The following is an 18,094-nucleotide window of genomic DNA, read 5'->3' on the forward strand; positions in this document are numbered from 1 at the left end:
CATATTATGGCTTTATGCAACATATTGAAGAAAAAAACTTTTTTTAAAATGTTTTTATAAATTTATTCTCGGCCAATCTGAGCTACATATTAGCCAAATTTGAGAGGGACTAAAATTGAGTAGCTCAAACTACATCAAGTTAATAAATAGACAAGTCATTACGTTAAGGGGTCATACTTATGGGTTAATTTTGACATCCCTAACTACGACTGCTCCAAAGAAAGATTTATGTACAATATAAGTGGGCTGAGGGCAATATGGTGTCTTCTTTTTCAAGAAAATGGCCAGTGACTCATTGTTGGAAGGGTAATCATTTTTACAAGATGGTCGTTCAAATGAATGATGAAGTGCTTTTACCAAGAAAGTGATAACAAAATTTATCCCACTAAGCCCAAAAATAGGAATGTGGTTAGTGGTTACATACGCAGTAGTAGGTGTCACAATGATATCCACCTTCTTGAAAATCTCCATGTGGAAATGCATTACCCTTCGCCTGAAATTATTAGAGACATTATATCTAATAATTTATTGTAATTAGAAACTTTGCATGTAGTCTATATCAGATGAGAATTCACCTTGTACCCAAATTGATAGCTGAATAACATACCAAGAATTATTTGAATGCATGCTTTCATTAGTAAAAAGATACAATAGGATAAACAAGATAAGAGAGAACAAAAGAGCAGCCAAAAATCGAAGAGCATAAAAGCTACAGGCTTTTCTTTTTCTTATTTTCATCCTACCTACATTCTTTTGAAAAGAAATAAAACCTACTAGATGATTTAACACATCATATTAAGCCCAAAGTTAATCATTAAAAGAAAAAATAGGAAGACTAATAGTCACTTTCTTACATAAAGGAGATTTTGGTATTTCTTGAGCAAATTTATGAGTAGCAACCTAACTTATGGATCCAAAATAATTTTTCATTCTCATCAGATACAAGCAGGCAATGGTGATGAGAATCCTGTGTCATTGACAAGATTTTTCTGTTTATTTATGCAACAGTTACCCAGAAGTACAGATTACCACTTAGACTTCGAAAACAATTAACAAATGATCAAGCAATGCACATCTCTGTTTAAATATCTTTTCGGATGCCACTAAATTTGCAGTGCAGATCAAATTTTAGGCGCTAGAATGGAGAACTTCTTTTATTTTGTCAAAAGCTTTCTGTTCATCCCGTTTTCCTGCTAAATTTTGATTTGTAAATTTGTGCATCAGCTCGCTAGCTGTTATACAAGAGAAAGTCCCGCAAAATTTGCGGGGCAGATCAAATTCAGAATTGATAAATTATGACCCACCTTAGACACTGGGCAGCGACATAATCTGACGCTGAATATGTTCGAGAAAGTGCCAGGTTTATCCGAGTGTCATATGATAATCTTGCTAATTTCCTGAAATCAGGTGAAGAACATATCAATGCAAAGATGCAAGGTATTCATCAAGAAGAATATGAATAATCCATCATTTCATGTACTGCCCCCAGAAAAACCATCTCAAGCACATGAAGGACCTGCTCAGAAAGGGAGACATACCCATCCTCCAGGTCAGGATTCAGCTCAGATAACCCTTCAGAGCCAATAGAAACAACAAGCGCGATGCGCATCTCACGCAACTCTGGTATTACAATCTCAATAGTCTTCAATTAAGGGTAGAAAGACAAAATCCTTTTAGAAATGGGAAAAGGCTAGATAGAAAAAACATAGTTAGTTACAAAAATTGAAGCTCAGAAGACCCCTGAACTCTAAGCAAGCAAGATGGCAGATGAACAAGGACAATTCCTTGATAGAACCAAAGAATTGGATATGGGAAACGAACTTAACCAAATGATTGGATATGGAAAATAAACTTACTTTGCATACATGTTTTTCTGATATCTGATTAAGAATATCCTCACACTTATCAGATATGTCAGTTGAGATAACATCATTGAACCACTGAAGGAGGAAGTCAAGAGACAATTGAATTGTTACAAGAAAGTTACATTCCAGACACTTCTCAACCAGAAAAGCAATTACCTCAGTATACTTCCCCAAACGCAGTGATCCCATAGAGCACCAGCTCTGACATGACCTTAAATTTGGTAAGCAAGGGAGGACCTGAAACATAGTAAAGAAACAGTAAGCACTTTAATGATTTAGGCACATGCACAACTCAGCTCTGAAACTCATAAGGTGAAAATTACTTTTGCAAAATGAAACATGACTCCAGAAGAATCTGAACAAGTACAATGCTCCCTAGATCATCTAAACTACCTCTTACTTTGTACTCTCAAGAGCTCTTGTTAAGGTCCTACTACATCAGCTAGAAGTTACTTTTGTAATTAAAGTAAACCTGGCTATTACAGGAGTTGCACAGTTTCAAGATTTCTATCTGCAGAATTTATCCAGAGACCAGAAAAAGACTGAAATTATCACTGGAGAAGTGTTTCTATCCAAGATTTACATAGTACCAGGTTTCCCGACGCTAAGAAGTTGTATATCAACTCTTTTCTTTTGATTTCTTGTGTTTTTTTTACGATACTGAAGAAACTAGATCAGATGGTCAACGAATTATAAAATATCACTTTGTATTCTGCGAACATTTTTGATGAAAATAGAGAATTTTTTTTTTTAAAGATGCATCATTTAATATAGATTATAATGATGATTGTGCAATATTCTTGGGTAATTACCGGTTTCAAAGAAACTCTCTCAGCAGGAGAAGATCCTAAAATTGCAGCATACCTGATAGTAAGATATCACAACTTAGCTTTCTGGAAATGTTTATCTTAAGCTCATTGAAGGCAAAAAGTAGAGAAATCCTGATTAGTTTGTTGACTTGCATAGTTGGAGGAAGGATTCTTGTAAATTTATACTTTCATATCTCAAATCATAAATAGAGTTGGAAATACACTCCGTCTCATCCCCAAGATAAAGAGAGAAACTCTTTTTAAGATTTTTTTTAAAACTGTAGATTTAAGCAAAATAAAGCAGAACTGGATACGCACAATAATAAGAGAAACACAAACAAATCTTCTGCTGATAGTAGCACGTCACAGGCTTATTATATGAACTCAAGTAATAGGATGAGTTAAGCTACATGACTGCACATTCTTCCCCAGAGGTGATAGTCAAGGACAATTTGCATTTTCACATCACCATTTATAGAACTACTAATATTCGTTCCCGCGCAATCCGGGGTCAATACTAAAAATATAATCGTAAAAATTATTTGGTACTTAATTGAACATATTTAATCTTGTTAGTATAATAAAATTTCAATTATCATTTTATTTCTTTATGTAATAAGTATTATTTTTGGGAGTAAAAAGTGTGTGAAATAAAAGAAAACATATATGAGTTAAAAAAATATTTAACAATCACCTTATTTTCCATAGAAAAAAACATAAATAGACAATAAGATGATAATATTTGCTTAGCCGTAGCAGATAAATAATTTTTATGACTGATTAATTAAGAATTTTATTAATAAAATAAATTGCTATGCATATGAAAATTAAAGTACCTTAAAAGTCTCAGCAACTTCGTCCCAAATTTCGTGCATGGTGAAGCCCCCACGCAAGCTTCCACACACGGATTTGTTTAATGGCATGCTCAAAACGGGTCCTCCATGCATATTCTCGTATCCTCAAGGTGACCAAATCTTGAGCTTCTATGTGTTGGCCTCTAAAGATGTCATCAAAAGATAAGATGGTCATTTGTCCCGTATCATCCTCCCCTTCTTAAAAAGGATTCGACCTCGAATCCAAACCTTGAAAAACCGAAGAGAGGACAAAAAAATACAAAATCCTCATGGCATGAGGGTTAGGGTTAGCGTAACAAATGATCTCAACATGCCAAGGTTGCACATATTTGAAATATAACCAAGGATCCTTAGAATGAAATATTAAAAACTCAATGAAAGATGTACGAAGGATTTGGTTATGGGAGTCACCAAGAGTGACACTTTGCTTGTCATGTAAACCAAGCAACAAGTTGGGTGCACCAACATCATCATTTCTATATTTGGCACCGGGGTCAAACGGGAAGAGTGGCCATAGACACGGGTCTAGACAACACTCCCCTTTCCTGTGGTCTCCACCCAAACTAAATGACATACTCTCTACAATAGCATACATATCATCGAAAGAAAATAGTGAGTAGAGAAAAGTATCACCCAAGTTGACTTCTACTAATGCGCCTTCATGTGTATACTCACTATTAGTTTCCCAATCATCACCATGAGTAGTCTCAACAATAAAGTCACACAAAGTAGAAGGAGTAACTTCCAAGACTACACATTCCTTATCCTTAAGAGTACTCTCATCTTCTAAGAAGAGATTTCCATCTTTAGGAGGAATGTTGTCACACCATAGTGGGTTAACATATAGGCTATAGCCTCCAAGGTAAGCTATACCATCTTTTTCACCTCTAGGCTCATTAGGAGGGTTTATATCATTTTCAAACAAGACATTATACCTAAAGAGTGCATGATCCAACCCACGGGCAGATTTGGAACAAGCAAGTTCCTCACTCTCTGAGAGATCAATATCAAGTTTCAAAGCGGTTTCAAGTACAAGATTGTCCCAAGAATAGCTCTCGGGTTTACTCCTCTTTTGTTGACCAACTTTTTCAAATACTTTACTCACTTGAGTTTCATTAATCACATCACACACATACTCAAGTGGTGTACAATTTTCACAAATAGGTTGATCAACCCCAATTATACAAGACGATGTACTTTCATTCAACATATAGGCTTCAACACTAGGTGGACATAAATTGATCTCACAAGAAGAGTCAATTTGGTCATCAATAGGATCAACTAGTGTATCCACACTCACAATATGTACATCATCAACAAAAGGCAAAGAATTATTGGACTCACAAATAAGTAAGCTACTACTCACACTCAATAGGCTACTAGCCACACAATTATCATTCACATGCACAAAAGTGTAAGAATTAGCTATTTTACCTTGAAGTTCTTGAGTCGACTCTCCTTTGTTGTGTTGTGAAGGTCCTACACAAGCTTGGGCAGCAACTTCACTTCGGCATTTCCCTCCTTCACTTGCCATGTCGGTACCTACACAAATGTCCTTAGAAATAGAAGGACAAACAATGTTAGCTCGGTTTGGTGGCAATGCCCTCACTTCGCTCCACACAACCTCTCCTTTTTCCACTCTCAGATTACCACCTTGAACACCCTTACTTCTCTCAATCTTTTGTCTCTCATAAGCATTCGGATTGGAGTAAGTATTCACTTCTCTTTGCGGATCGGGCAGCATGTATGTCACGAGGTGATTTCCCCACCGGTCTCTTACAACATTAGGCCAATTTTGCACATTTGAAACTCTATGTTGTGCAAACCAATTGGCACCTAAGCATATATGACCGTATGTCAATGGAAGAATATCTCACCACACCTTCATGGTATTCAAGGTATGAATACACTGGGTTTGTTGTTGTACCTTCATGGTATTCAAATTGGGAGAAGACAACTTTGACCCTCTTGGTAACCTTAAACTCGTCCAAGAAGTATGGAACAAGTAAAGGCTCGCGAAACAACCCCAATTAGTCAACCATGGATGGAAGGATATAGTTTCTATAGTATCTATCATTTAACACAACGAGGCAGCCCGGTATCCCACAAATGGTCACCTTTCCGGAGTGTACACTCCTTCTCGGATCAACATTGTAAGGCACACGAGTACCTCTCGATTTTGGAGAGGCATACCCTTTTCTTCTCGTTGGACAACCTCTACTAGAGCTAGTATAACCATTCACACTATATCGACCTTGATAAGAAGTACTACAAGGTAGAGGATATGAATCTTCACACTCCTCGCGTGTACTCTCATCATAGCTCTCATAAGCTTTGCGAATGAAAGGGTTATACCTAAATACCAAATCTAGGTTCGGAGTGAGAAGTGTAAGACTTCTCACATGCCTCAATTTCATCATAAGATCTATCACGAGGTCCTACATCATCTCCAAGTTCACCATAAGCACTAGGCACTTCATTTACCTCATTTTCTCCCTCAAAATCGTAACTCTCAAATCTGCCCAAGTTTTGATCATGGCTATTTTCATAGCCTCCGCAATCTCCCTCAACTTCGTAGCCATAAAACCCCTCACTACAATCATAGTCTCCCATGTTGTAGTCACAATAATCCCCGTCTATCGAAGACATGTTCCCCTTATATCACCTGTGTACCTACACAATGAACAAACAAGATTAGTAGTAAAAGCTCCTCACCAACACTCGTATACACCAACCTTTGTGATTCTCACAATTGGAGCGGCGAATATTGAAAGTTGCTTATACTCCGGTAGTCAATAGGATGTCAATTCTACCTGGCGGCCGGAATAGATTCTTGTTTGATCGACTCAAGACACAAAAATAAAATTTACTTACGAACTTGAAAAAAAAAGGTTACTACGATTTAAAAACGAGAAAAACACATAAATAACGAAGACATGAAAGAAACGAATTCAACAATTAATCTACAACTAAGTAGGTGATTACGAGTTGTTAATTAATTCTAGAATTAAGACATGGAACTAATGAAACAATAAAATGAAACTAAGAATCTAAAATTCTTGAGCTTAAGCACTTTCGGTGATGACGTGGCATCCTCTCATTGGTTGTTGAAAATTGTCGAAAGTTTGGAGAAATTTTTTTCTTGTTTTCAATTTGTATTGATCAATGTTCAATTGAAAGAGTGTATTTTCGGTTTGGGAGGGAAACAACAAGACTTAGAGGCTTTTTAATGTTCAAATAAAAGGGTTGACTTTTCTTTCACCCTTTTGGCAAAACACCTTTTGAAGCCTTTGTCCCTCTTTCCTCTTTTGTAGGTCTTGGGAAGACCCTTTCTTTCTTTTGGTAATATGACCTTTTGGAAGTCTTTTGGCCCCCCCTTTCTTCTTTTATAATAGTCTTGGAATGTGTTTCAAGACTAACAAGACCACACCTTCTTTCTTCTTTGATTTTAGATCAAACAAACCACTTTCTCTTCAACAAGATATGAAGATGTTCAAGAACACCAAGAACACAACTTTGAATCTTGGAGTTCTAAGGTTAATGTTGGACCTCCCAAACATCAACAACACATATTCAAGCTCCAATCTTCAACAACAACATCAACAAAACATTTTTCCAGCCACCAATCTTCAACAACAACATCAACAAAATATTTTTCCAGCCACCAATCTTCAACAACAATATCAACAACCTTTCAACATTTAAGACCCACTTGGATTTAGCTCAAAATTTAGATGTAGACTCTATTAGTGTTAGTGAAGAGGGGACTAACACTAGAAACAACAAAACACAAAAAAAAAACACAAGAAAACCAAGCCTCAAATCTTAGCCCAAACACAAAAACGGGATAGATTACTTTTTTTTTTTTGCGTTTTTTAGTTTTTCCAACACTATTTTTGTGATTTTTCAAGATAGCAAGCCCAAGATTGATCTCGTGGGAACGAAATCAATGATGGCTTTGATACCAAATGATACCAAACGGTATCTAAGTGAGAACAAAATAGTCCACAATCTTCGCAAAACAGTCCACACGACAAGACACCAACGAAAACAACAAACACAAACTTAAACGAAAAAGAAGATAGGTAACTTGACACAAAATGAACACATAATGTAGCAACTAAAGAGTAAATTAAACTCGAAAACCTCTACAAAATACGTTGACAAGCACCAAGTTCTTACGGTGACCGCCAAGGGAATCAACTCACCTCAAGATCCACCGTTTCCAAGCAAAGAACAATATTGGCTTCTCCAAGCCCTAAGCTACAATGGCTAGTCCAAGCCCTAACTAAGAACTACATTAAGGTGGTCTACTCTCAAGAGAGAGGATTTTCAATGTCTTATATTTTCATCAATAAACAACTAAAGAGAAAAAACCTAATAAGAGACTATATATAGCCTAGCTTATTACATAGTATAATGGACCAAAATACCCTTAATGAAAGGAGAAGTCATGGGTCGTTTCTTTAACATGTGCACACCTCAAAATACCCTTAATGAAGGGTGCTTCTTCAATGCTCCAAAACCATGGGGTCACACTTCAAAACTTGTAGTCTCGAATTGGCATCAAACGTAAACCCCCACGCAATCTTCCACACACGGGTTTGTTTAATGGCATGCTCAAAATGGGTCCTCCATGCATGTTCTCGTATCCTCAAGGTGATCAAGTCTTGAGCTTCTATGTGTTGGCCTCTAAAGATGCCATCAAAAGATAAGATGGCTATTTGTCCCGTATCAGTAGCAATCTGAATAGCACTTGTATTGTCAGCATGGAGAGGAGTAGGATTAGATTGAGGAAATCCAATCTCAGCAAGTAGTTCATGAAGCTGCACAATCTCGGAGCAAGCAGTAGACATTGCTCGATATTCAGCCTCTGTTGAAGATTTTGACACGCGGTCTTGCTTCTTACTCTTCCAAGATATCAAAGACTCTCCAAGAAAGATGCACCAACCAGTAACCGAACGATGAGTGTCAGAACATCCCGCCCAATCAGAATCACTAAAAGCATTAAGACGAATAAGCGAACCACTAGGTAAGAATAATCCACGATTAGATGTTCCTTGGAGGTATCTAATGATGTAACGGAAAATCACCAAATGAAGATGACGGAGAGCTTGCATGAACTGACTAACTTGTTGAACTGCAAAAGAGATATCAGGCCTGGTAATAGTAAGGTAATTTAAGCTCCCAACTAATTACCGAAATATAGTTGGATCAGGAAGATCGCCTTCCTCCCGGCGATACTTTACATTCAATTCTAATGGAGTATCCACACAGGAGGAATCCTGAAGACCTGCCAAAGAAATCAAATCTTGGGTATATTTGTGTTGATTTAGAAACACACCGGATGAAACACGATGAACTTCCAAACCCAAGAAATATGTAAGAGTACCAAGATCTTTCATGAAAAGAATCCTTAAGTTGCTGTTGCAGGCTAGTGGAATCAGTTCCTGTAATAATAATGTCATCGACATATACCAAAAGAAGAACACAACCTGTGGATGTTTTTTGAAGAAACAAAGATGAGTCATAGTTGCTCTGCTCAAAAGAGAATTGTAGCAAAGTAGACCAAAATTTGTCAAACCAAGCTCTTGGAGCTTGTTTTAATCCATACAGAGACCGCTTCAACTTGCATACATCTGATGTAGGTAATGAGAACAAACCTGGTGGAGGTTTCATATAAATATCCTCTTTGAGATCACCATGAAGAAAAGCATTCTTGACATCCATTTGATGAAGCGTCCAGTTTTGTGAAGCAGCAATGGCAATAATAGTTCGCACCGTCGTCATTTTTGCTACCGGTGCAAAAGTCTCTTCATAGTTCACACCATACTCCTACTTGTTATCAAGAACAACCAATCGAGCTTTGTACCGATCAAGAGTTCCATCAGAATGAAGTTTAATTGAATAAACCCATTTACATCCAATTGGATGGATATTTGAAGGACATGAAACAATATCCCATGTGTCATTTTCTTTAAGAGCCAAAAGTTCTTCCTCCATTGCCTTTTGTCAACATTCATGCTCGGAAGCTTGTGAGTAACAAGTTGAAACAGAAATGGTAGAAAAAGTAGATGAAAAGCCATACCAATTAGGAGGACAATATACTCTCGTAGATCGCCGAGTGGGCTCAAGTGGAGCAGGCCTTGAAGAATTCTCAAATTCTAGTTGTGTAGCAGTTTCAGGTGGCGGATCAATATCAGGAGGGGGTAAAGTTGGCCGCCGACGTTCGTACACAAATTCAGGTTTGAACCTCTTAGAAGAAGATGACAAATCCTCAAAAGTAGGAAGAAGAAAAGAAGCAGGAGATGACTCAACATGAGTAGGAAAAAAATACTGATTCTCAAAGAAAAAATATTTCTAGAAACATGAAATTTATTAGAACATGGATCATAACAGAGAAAATCTTTCTGTGAAGTACTATAACCCATAAAAACACATTTAGTAGACTGAGCGAAAAGTTTATTACGCTAAGAAGGAAGAAGATGCACAAAACAAATACAACCAAATGTATGAAAATTATCATAGCTTAGATTTTTGTGATAAAAGACGAAAATTTGGAGATTCAAGATTTAAGACTTTAGATGGTAGTCTATTAATTGAGTAAACAGCAGTAGACAAAGCTTCCACCCAATACTTAGATGGAACAGAGGACTCAATCAATAAAGTACGAGTGACATCTAAAGTGATTTTTACGTTCAGCAACCCCATTTTGTTGTGGTGTATATGGACAAGAGCGTTGTGAGACAATTCTTTTTTCAAGCAAAAAATTTTTGAACTCATAAGACATATATTCTCCACCAGAATCAGATCTCAATAATTTGATGCAAGTAGAAAATTGAGTCTCAATACAGGCCAAAAATGTCTTGAATATAGAAAATACCTCAGATTTGGAACGAAGAAAATATACCCACGTAAATCGACTATAATCATCTATAAATATCACAAAGTACTTGAAATGAGCATGAGAAACAATTGGTGAAATACCCCAAATATCACTATGAATGACATCAAAACACTTTGTAGCATGACTACCAAAATTAGGGAAAGGAAGAATTTTACTCTTGCCTAATTTACAGGTGGAACAATCAAAGGAAGCAGTGGAAAATTGATTTTTGTTCCCCAATAAACCCGAATTTGATAAATGAGATAACACAATAGAATTTGGATGTCCTAAGCGCTTATGCCATACCTCAGTCTTACTAGGTGTAGAAGTACAAGCAAATGATAGAACACGAGGAATGGAAAAGTGTATAGGAAACAATCGTCCAACTTTAGGCCCCTTCGCAATTACCGTTGCCGACACCTGATCCTGCACAAGACTACCATTACGAGAAAAATTCACATCATAATTGTTATCTACCCATTGTCCAACTGAAATAAGACTAGTAGAGAGCTTTGGTGACACAAAAACATTATTGAAAGTTTTAGTAATATCCCCAACCTTGGTAATGGGTAAATTACTACCATTGGCAACTTGAATTTGTGATGGACCATGATATTTACGAACATTTTTTAGCATACTAGATGAGTTGGTCATATGATTGGAAGCTCCAGAATCAACAAGCCAAAAATTAGATGCAAGATCATTACTTTGTAGCCCTAAAGCTGAAAAAGATAACATGATCATTTGTCTTACCATTTCAGGAGTAAGAACTTGTCCCGAAGATGAGTTCTCAGTAGTGAAACCATTTGTCCCAGCTTGAAAAGCATTAACCTTACGATTTTGAGGGCGTGTGAGACACTCTATGATAATGTGTCCTTGTTGTTTGTAATAATTACAAAACTTTCTGCCACAATTGCTAGCAATATGACCATATCCCTTGCAACTGTAGCATTGAGTTCTAATCATATCCCTACCCTTTCCTTTACCTTGGGCAGCAAATGCAACAATAATATTATCAACTTACTTGAAAGCATTTTGTGTGACAAAACACTACTCTTCCCGAAGTAATTCCTTTGACGGGTCACGATTCATCAAGTGGGAGCGAACAGTCTCAAACTCGGAGCATAACTTCATCAAAAAATTGATCTCGCTTGCTTTGCTCATGAACTTGTTGAACTACAGAGAGAGATTCGGCCGGTATTTTGGCATAAACAATATCTGTAAATTCAGCCCATAAGTTCTAAAATCCAGAAAAATAATCTTGAACAGAAAGATCTTCTTGAGAGTAATTAGCAATTTCATACTCTAAGTGATAGCGTCGGGCATTATTATCTTGTTTGTAAACCCTTTGTAAATAATCCCACATGGCTTTAGCTGTCTTGTAAGGCCTGAGATTAAGAACAATAAGAGGGTCAATTGACCCTAAAAGCCATGTCATCACCCGAGCATCTTTAATCTTCCATTCACCTAACTTTGTAGGATCAGTAGAAGCAGGATCGGCTCCATCTATATGGCCCCATAGTTCTTTTCCAGTGACAAATAACTGAAACTGAAACTCCCATGATAAGAAATTCTTTCCAGTGAAACGAACACTGAATGATTCAAACTGATATGAAGTCATATTTATGAAAACTAGAAACACTGACTCAAAAAAAATAACCAAAATGACCAAGGTGTTAATTGCCGAGGAACAATCAACAAAAACCAAAATTTTCCAAAAAGATTGAAAGAAACCACAAATGAACTCTATGAAACAAGACAGCCAAGAGAAGGCTTTGATACCATGTCAATTTTCTGCTGAATGCCTCTCAATATTGAGAGTCTTGTCATTAAATAGAAAATATTCAATGATTACATCCCTAAAGATCCGTTTTCCTATTGCTAAAGATCAGCTTTTCTATCCCTCTAAATCCGCTATTCTATCCCACCAAATCTGCTCTTACTAAAGTCACTATTATTCTCTTTAACTACTAAATCAAATCTATGTAATTACACCAATATAGAACAATATATGATTACATTAATATACAATATTTACATCATGCTAACAACCTATATAAGACTTACAAAGCTCCTGTGAGAATAAGTGAATAACAAGGTATGCACATAGCAAACATATTTGCACATATAATAGCTGCAATTAAGCAAAAAATAGAATATTCATTTTGCCATGTCAACTTCATTCGCCGGCAGCTTAACTTTTTTTTTCCCCATTTCTAACAAAAAATAAAATTCAAACTATTAAAATCGTCTACTGATTAATTACTATTAAAAAGAAGGAAAAAAAATGTGAAACGAAGAAGTTAATACTTTTTATAGTGATGCGGTTATCGGCAAGCGGTGAAGCTTAGCTGTTAACAGACTGAAATTGAGTAAGACATTTGAAAAAAAAAAAAAAAAAAAAGGCTAAGGGTATGATGCACCAGAAATGACAAAATATATTTGCCATTATTTTATTTTGGAATGAAGCAAACTTGTTAGGGAGTGGGGAGTCATGGAGAGCAATTGAATTCATTGGTGAAGACACCACTAGTGGCGTCATGTTCCCGCCATCTTATATTCTCTTTATTTAAAATTTAATTTTTTATGTACTTATAAAGTATTGTGATTTTTTCGCATCAAAAATTTTAAAAGATTAGTTTCTTTTATTCAAATTATAAAATCAAGAGATCTCAAAAGTTAAACGCATAATCTTAAAAGGAAGAATCTAGTAAAATTATTTTTGATTTTCTGTTTGTTCTTTAATAATTTTTTTAATGGGAAAGAGTCAAAACTATCCTTAAACTATTTGAAATGGATAAAAAATATCCTCTTTTAGCTCAAAATATTCATCTGACTTTTCTTTGGCTAAAAAATATCCCTTCATTAATTTTTTGGCTCAAAAATACCATCTCTCTAACAAAATATCACCCAACATGTCACGTGGATAAAAAAGGTCATTCGACCAATCCACGTCAACATACACGTGAAAAATCACTTCATTTAATCCATCTAACTATCAATCCATTTTTGTCTATTTACAAAGATTCAACCCCACCCATATTTGAAAAAATCGACCCAAGAGAAAAAAAATTGAAGTATTTGATTACTTCTTTTTCGTGTGATGGGTTCAGATATTCCAGATCAATCAAAGCGAAAGATGAGGAATGTAATGACCCTTCAGGTCATTAGCCGTATTCTTGCTTATTTTGTCGATAGAGCTCCTCCATAGTCATCCCAAGTCATTAGTGACTTGCTAGAATTGATAGTTCGGTTACCTGATGGTTCATTTGGTTTTTAGAACCACTTTTATAATTGGAAGTCTTTGTCGATTTCAAACGGCCGCCGAACGAAATTTCAGTAAAATAACTTCGCATGCAAATCTCGATTGTGCCAACATCTATGTAAGATCAATTTTAGGATAGATAGACCCTTGGTTTGGATCCCATAGCACCCGAGCTCATTTCGACCAACTAGTCGAAAAGTCAAATATCAAAATATAGGGTGTGGGACCCACACGTAGTCTAAATGACCTCATATGAAAAATTTGACTTCACCAATGCGTCCGGAATGTCGAATTTAGTGGGGCTACATAGTTCGTTTGCGAAAAATGGAGTCCGAATGAGTTCGAAAGATCAAAATTTATTTTTGACCTTGCGGGCCCATCTAAAACCGTATAAAAAGGGGCTTTTGACAGATTTTGAGCATTCTTCACCTCTATCAAAATCCTAGCAGCCTAAAAGAGTGGTGACTCAAAAATTGGTCTTGTGGGTTGATTGGAAACTTAAACAACTTGTAATCTATCTTTTTACTACAAATTCAAAGTAAGAATTCCTCTAATTTGATATTAATTGCATTATTTCTTAACTCAAAATCCTAAATCATTGTGGGTCAATTATATCCCCAAAAATTGAGTGTTTGACTCAAATTTCTTGAGGGTTTTTAACTCCCTAAAGATAATTAGTCTATGGTTGGTCTTGGAAACTCCTTTCCAAGGGTGAAACCTAATTGGGGTTTTGGTGTCTATTTGAAACTCATGGCATAATGATGCTATAATGGGTATTTCATTCTTATTGTAATGCTTACATTATATTGTTGATAGCATTGCTTGTGGAAGAGGAAGCTTCTCGAAAAGAAAAGGAAAACTCGTTGGTTCGTGAGTTGCTTGGATTCAAGGTAGGTTAGGCTTATCCGTAGTAGAGATTGAGCTTGTTTGTAGTTTAATCATTGATATCTTACGAGATTGGGCGGGGAATTCAGACGATAGTTGATTAAATGGTAAACTTGGGATTTATTAATTCCTATAGGCCATGAATTTGTAAGGTATGATATTTGACCCTTAGCCTAGGACCTTAGTTAGCTTAATTGTGGTCTCATGACTAGTGTGTGAACATTATAGTTGTCTAAGTAGACATGAATGGTATACTTCTCTATCCTTAGGAGTGTATTGACCTATATAAAATGCCTAGATAGGAGATGACCTTGGTGTTGGGTTGTCTTAGGAAGAATACTTGAAGACGATTTCTCCTATATGCTTAGTAATGATTGATTAGCCCTTATGGTGTGACTTAGATAACCTAGCCTAAATCCAGGTAGAAGTTAATCTTGTAGAAGTGACATTACTATTAATGGGAGTTAGAAGTGGGACTTTGGTAACCTAGATACTTGATGAGCGTCTAAATTATGTTATTAAGATTATAAGGGTTAAACCCAGTTGTCGGTTAATGAATAAGGTCGATGGTTGAAAAATGTGTATTCTTGATTGTTGTCTTATTACTGTGTTATGGATAGCCAAGGAAATATGGTAATTGTGTATGTCATCTAGATACTCATGTCTATGCTTCTACTCACATGTCATGATGATGACTAGTAATAAAGTGTGATGGTTTATGCATCTTACATCTCTATTACTCGATTATTGTGAACTTTTGTATGTTTATTGATTTGGGGCCATTTATGTGTGTATGTTGTTGTCTTGGAAAATATTAATACAATGATGATGTCCGGCAAATCCAGAGGAATTATTGATACTATGATGATGCCCGGTTAATTCGGAGGAATATGTGATATTATGATGATGCCCGGTTCGAGTTCGGAGGAATATGTGATATTATGATGATGCTCGGTTAGAGTCTAGAGGAATATGTGATATTATGATGATGGCCGGTTCGAGTCTGGAGGAATGTGTGATATTATGATGACGCCCGATTCGAGTCCGGAGGAATGTGTGATATTATGATGATACCCGGATTCAAGTCCGGAAGAATGTGTGATATTATGATGATGTTCAATGAATTCGGCGGGATATGTTGATATTGTGATGATGCCCGGTGAATCCGAAAGAGGTAAGAACATTTTGATGCCATGTGGGGCAAATTTCTTATATGCATTGATATTCGTAAGTTAGGCCGTGTGGGGCCAACCCCCTATGTGCTAGAATTATGAGGTCTCTATTGATAAATTATTAATTGTTTCTTGTTCCAAATCACTATATAAGAGGTGTGATCTTTTTTTATGCTAAGCTAGCTACTAGAGGAAATTTATGCCTAATATTGAGTTAAGGCTTAGTGTTATATGTAAATTTGCATAAAAAATTCAAGGGCTAACCTAATATATATACTTGACTTGAATAAGAGGTTATATTATGAAATATTGCCTAGTAAGGTGGCTTATGTTATAATTAGCTACTTCTAAAATATATGATTATTATTTGGAATCTAGAAGCCTAGTAAACTAATTGGTGGACTTTACTCGATTAAAATATGGAAATTAGTCCTTAAGGTTGTGACATGCTTGGTGATGATAGATCTAGTATTGTGTGATGGATAGTTAAATTATCTCCTAATATGTGAAGTTGAGATGCCTTAATTGATAACTCATGTCATGATGATGCTAATTAGAGAATGGCCTTATGATAATACTATGGGTGGCTTGTAGTTTTTTTCCCCAGTTTGATGACTAGTGATTTTAAGACTTGTAATCTTTTGACTTTTGAAAAAAATAAGGTTAATTAGTATGGACTTTGCGGTATTTATAAATGAATTATAGAACTAATGATTACATGCTATGCTATGACAATGTTGCTTTCTTTATGTTGAATTATGGTATGGGTACTTGGAAGTGGATTTCGGTAATGAGTCATGGCGGGGTTGTGCTACCCGCGGTTTTTGATAAATTGATGGAGTAGTTGTGCTTTATGGTATTATTAGTTGTATTCTTTTGTGTACTCTTTGGTGGTATGGATCGCCGTGATGAGTTTTTTGTTTTGCTCTCTTTCGTGTACTTCCCGGCAGTATGGGACGTCGTGGTAAGTTCTTGTGTGTATGTTCTAAAGATTGTTGATGATGATTATGGCAAGTAGATGTTTTGCTATTGTGTATATGGTTGTATGCTTTCGAAATAATACTCAGTTGTTATGGTGATTATGGAGTATATTGAAATAGTATGTCATGTTATTGCTTTAATAGTATAGATGTTGTTACAGTGGTATCAAAGTAGATTCAGGTACGATCCTATCCCTTGACTTTAAGATCATTATTTTTCTTTATATCGTCTTTACATTATATTTGAGCTCGGTCGGCCGATAATGCCTACTGAGTACCAGTGTTTTGGTACTCATACTACACTTCTGTACCTTTTTGGTGCATGCCTAGGTTTTAGTTGCCGCCGTTGAGCTAGTTCATACGAGTTGACTATTCGGAGACAGGGTGAGCTCTTGGGGATCGAGTTGCCCTCTATCCCTTCTATCCCTATTTATCTTTTGCTTTTGAGACAAATGTATGAGATTGTTTAAGGCATTTTAGATTCTGAGATTGTAAAGTCCTCTTGTCAAGTTTAGAGGCTCTTGTATTAATACTATCAGGTCGTGGGATTTGTGTTTGAATATCGATTGTCCTTAGTTGTGAAATGTTATTGCTATATGTTGTGTTCACATATAGGGTCCAAGTTGGACGTTCTTACCAAGGTAACCCATTGCAATAACTCCGGATTATGATATCGGCTTACCTACCGGTGGGATGTGGTAGGTGCCATCATGACTCGGAAATCGGGTCGTGACAAAGAAACAACCAGGTCCTCAAATAATTAAGCCGAAAGAATTGGGTTTAAGTTGAGTCGACCCTAAACAATTGGATCCTCAAATAGTCGATCTGATTTCTAAGAGCTCAGGTTGCTATTGGATGTCCTATCTGAATTAGCCTGATGAGGAACCTGATTGTAGTGAGAGGAGTAGATGAAATTAAAATTTAAAAAAAAAGAAACTTTAGTAGCAATGTAGGACAACCACGAATTGATGAGGACAAGAATTACTCAAGTGAGTCTTGTAACTTAATTTGAAAATGTTAATAATGGAATGAAAGATAGTGAAAGGGATGATTTGAGGGGAAAAAAATTGAAAATTTGAATTTTGCCTCTTGGGTCGATTTTTTTGAATATGGGCCGAGTTGGATGTTTAAATAGAATAAAATGGACCAACGGTTAGATGGATTAAATGAAGTGATTTTCAACATAGCATGCTGACATGGAGATCCATGTGGCGTGTCTGATGGCATTCCATCATAAATAAGGGTATTTTTGAGCCAAAAAATTAATGAAAAGGTATTTTTGAGCCAGTAAAACAAACAAAGGGGTATTTTTGAGAAAAAAATAGATGGAGTGTACTTTTAATCCATTTTGAATAGTTTTTGACCCTTTTCCATTTAT

The 18,094-nt window shown here is 36.1% G+C and overlaps 2 protein-coding genes across 2 annotated transcripts; both read right to left on the minus strand.

Moving 5' to 3' along the window:
* Positions 1 to 1,404: 1,404 nt before the first annotated feature.
* On the minus strand, positions 1,405 to 5,449 carry LOC107840129 (fatty acid amide hydrolase). The gene is made up of 5 exons (XM_047394976.1): positions 4,963 to 5,449; positions 3,511 to 3,671; positions 2,022 to 2,102; positions 1,857 to 1,940; positions 1,405 to 1,642 (listed from the first exon to the last, which is right to left on the minus strand). The coding sequence occupies exons 2-5, from the start codon at positions 3,619 to 3,621 to the stop codon at positions 1,445 to 1,447; spliced, it is 474 nt and encodes a 157-aa protein (XP_047250932.1). The 5' UTR covers positions 3,622 to 3,671; positions 4,963 to 5,449; the 3' UTR covers positions 1,405 to 1,444.
* On the minus strand, positions 5,008 to 12,960 carry LOC107840130 (retrovirus-related Pol polyprotein from transposon RE2). Its single transcript, XM_047395635.1, has 4 exons — positions 12,725 to 12,960; positions 10,721 to 12,630; positions 6,347 to 6,373; positions 5,008 to 5,070 (listed from the first exon to the last, which is right to left on the minus strand). Exons 2-4 carry the CDS (start codon positions 11,378 to 11,380, stop codon positions 5,008 to 5,010), a joined length of 750 nt encoding a protein of 249 aa, XP_047251591.1. The 5' UTR covers positions 11,381 to 12,630; positions 12,725 to 12,960.
* Positions 12,961 to 18,094: the final 5,134 nt, after the last annotated feature.

Source organism: Capsicum annuum, chromosome 8, assembly GCF_002878395.1.
Source record: "Capsicum annuum cultivar UCD-10X-F1 chromosome 8, UCD10Xv1.1, whole genome shotgun sequence".
Lineage (NCBI taxonomy): Eukaryota > Viridiplantae > Streptophyta > Magnoliopsida > Solanales > Solanaceae > Capsicum > Capsicum annuum.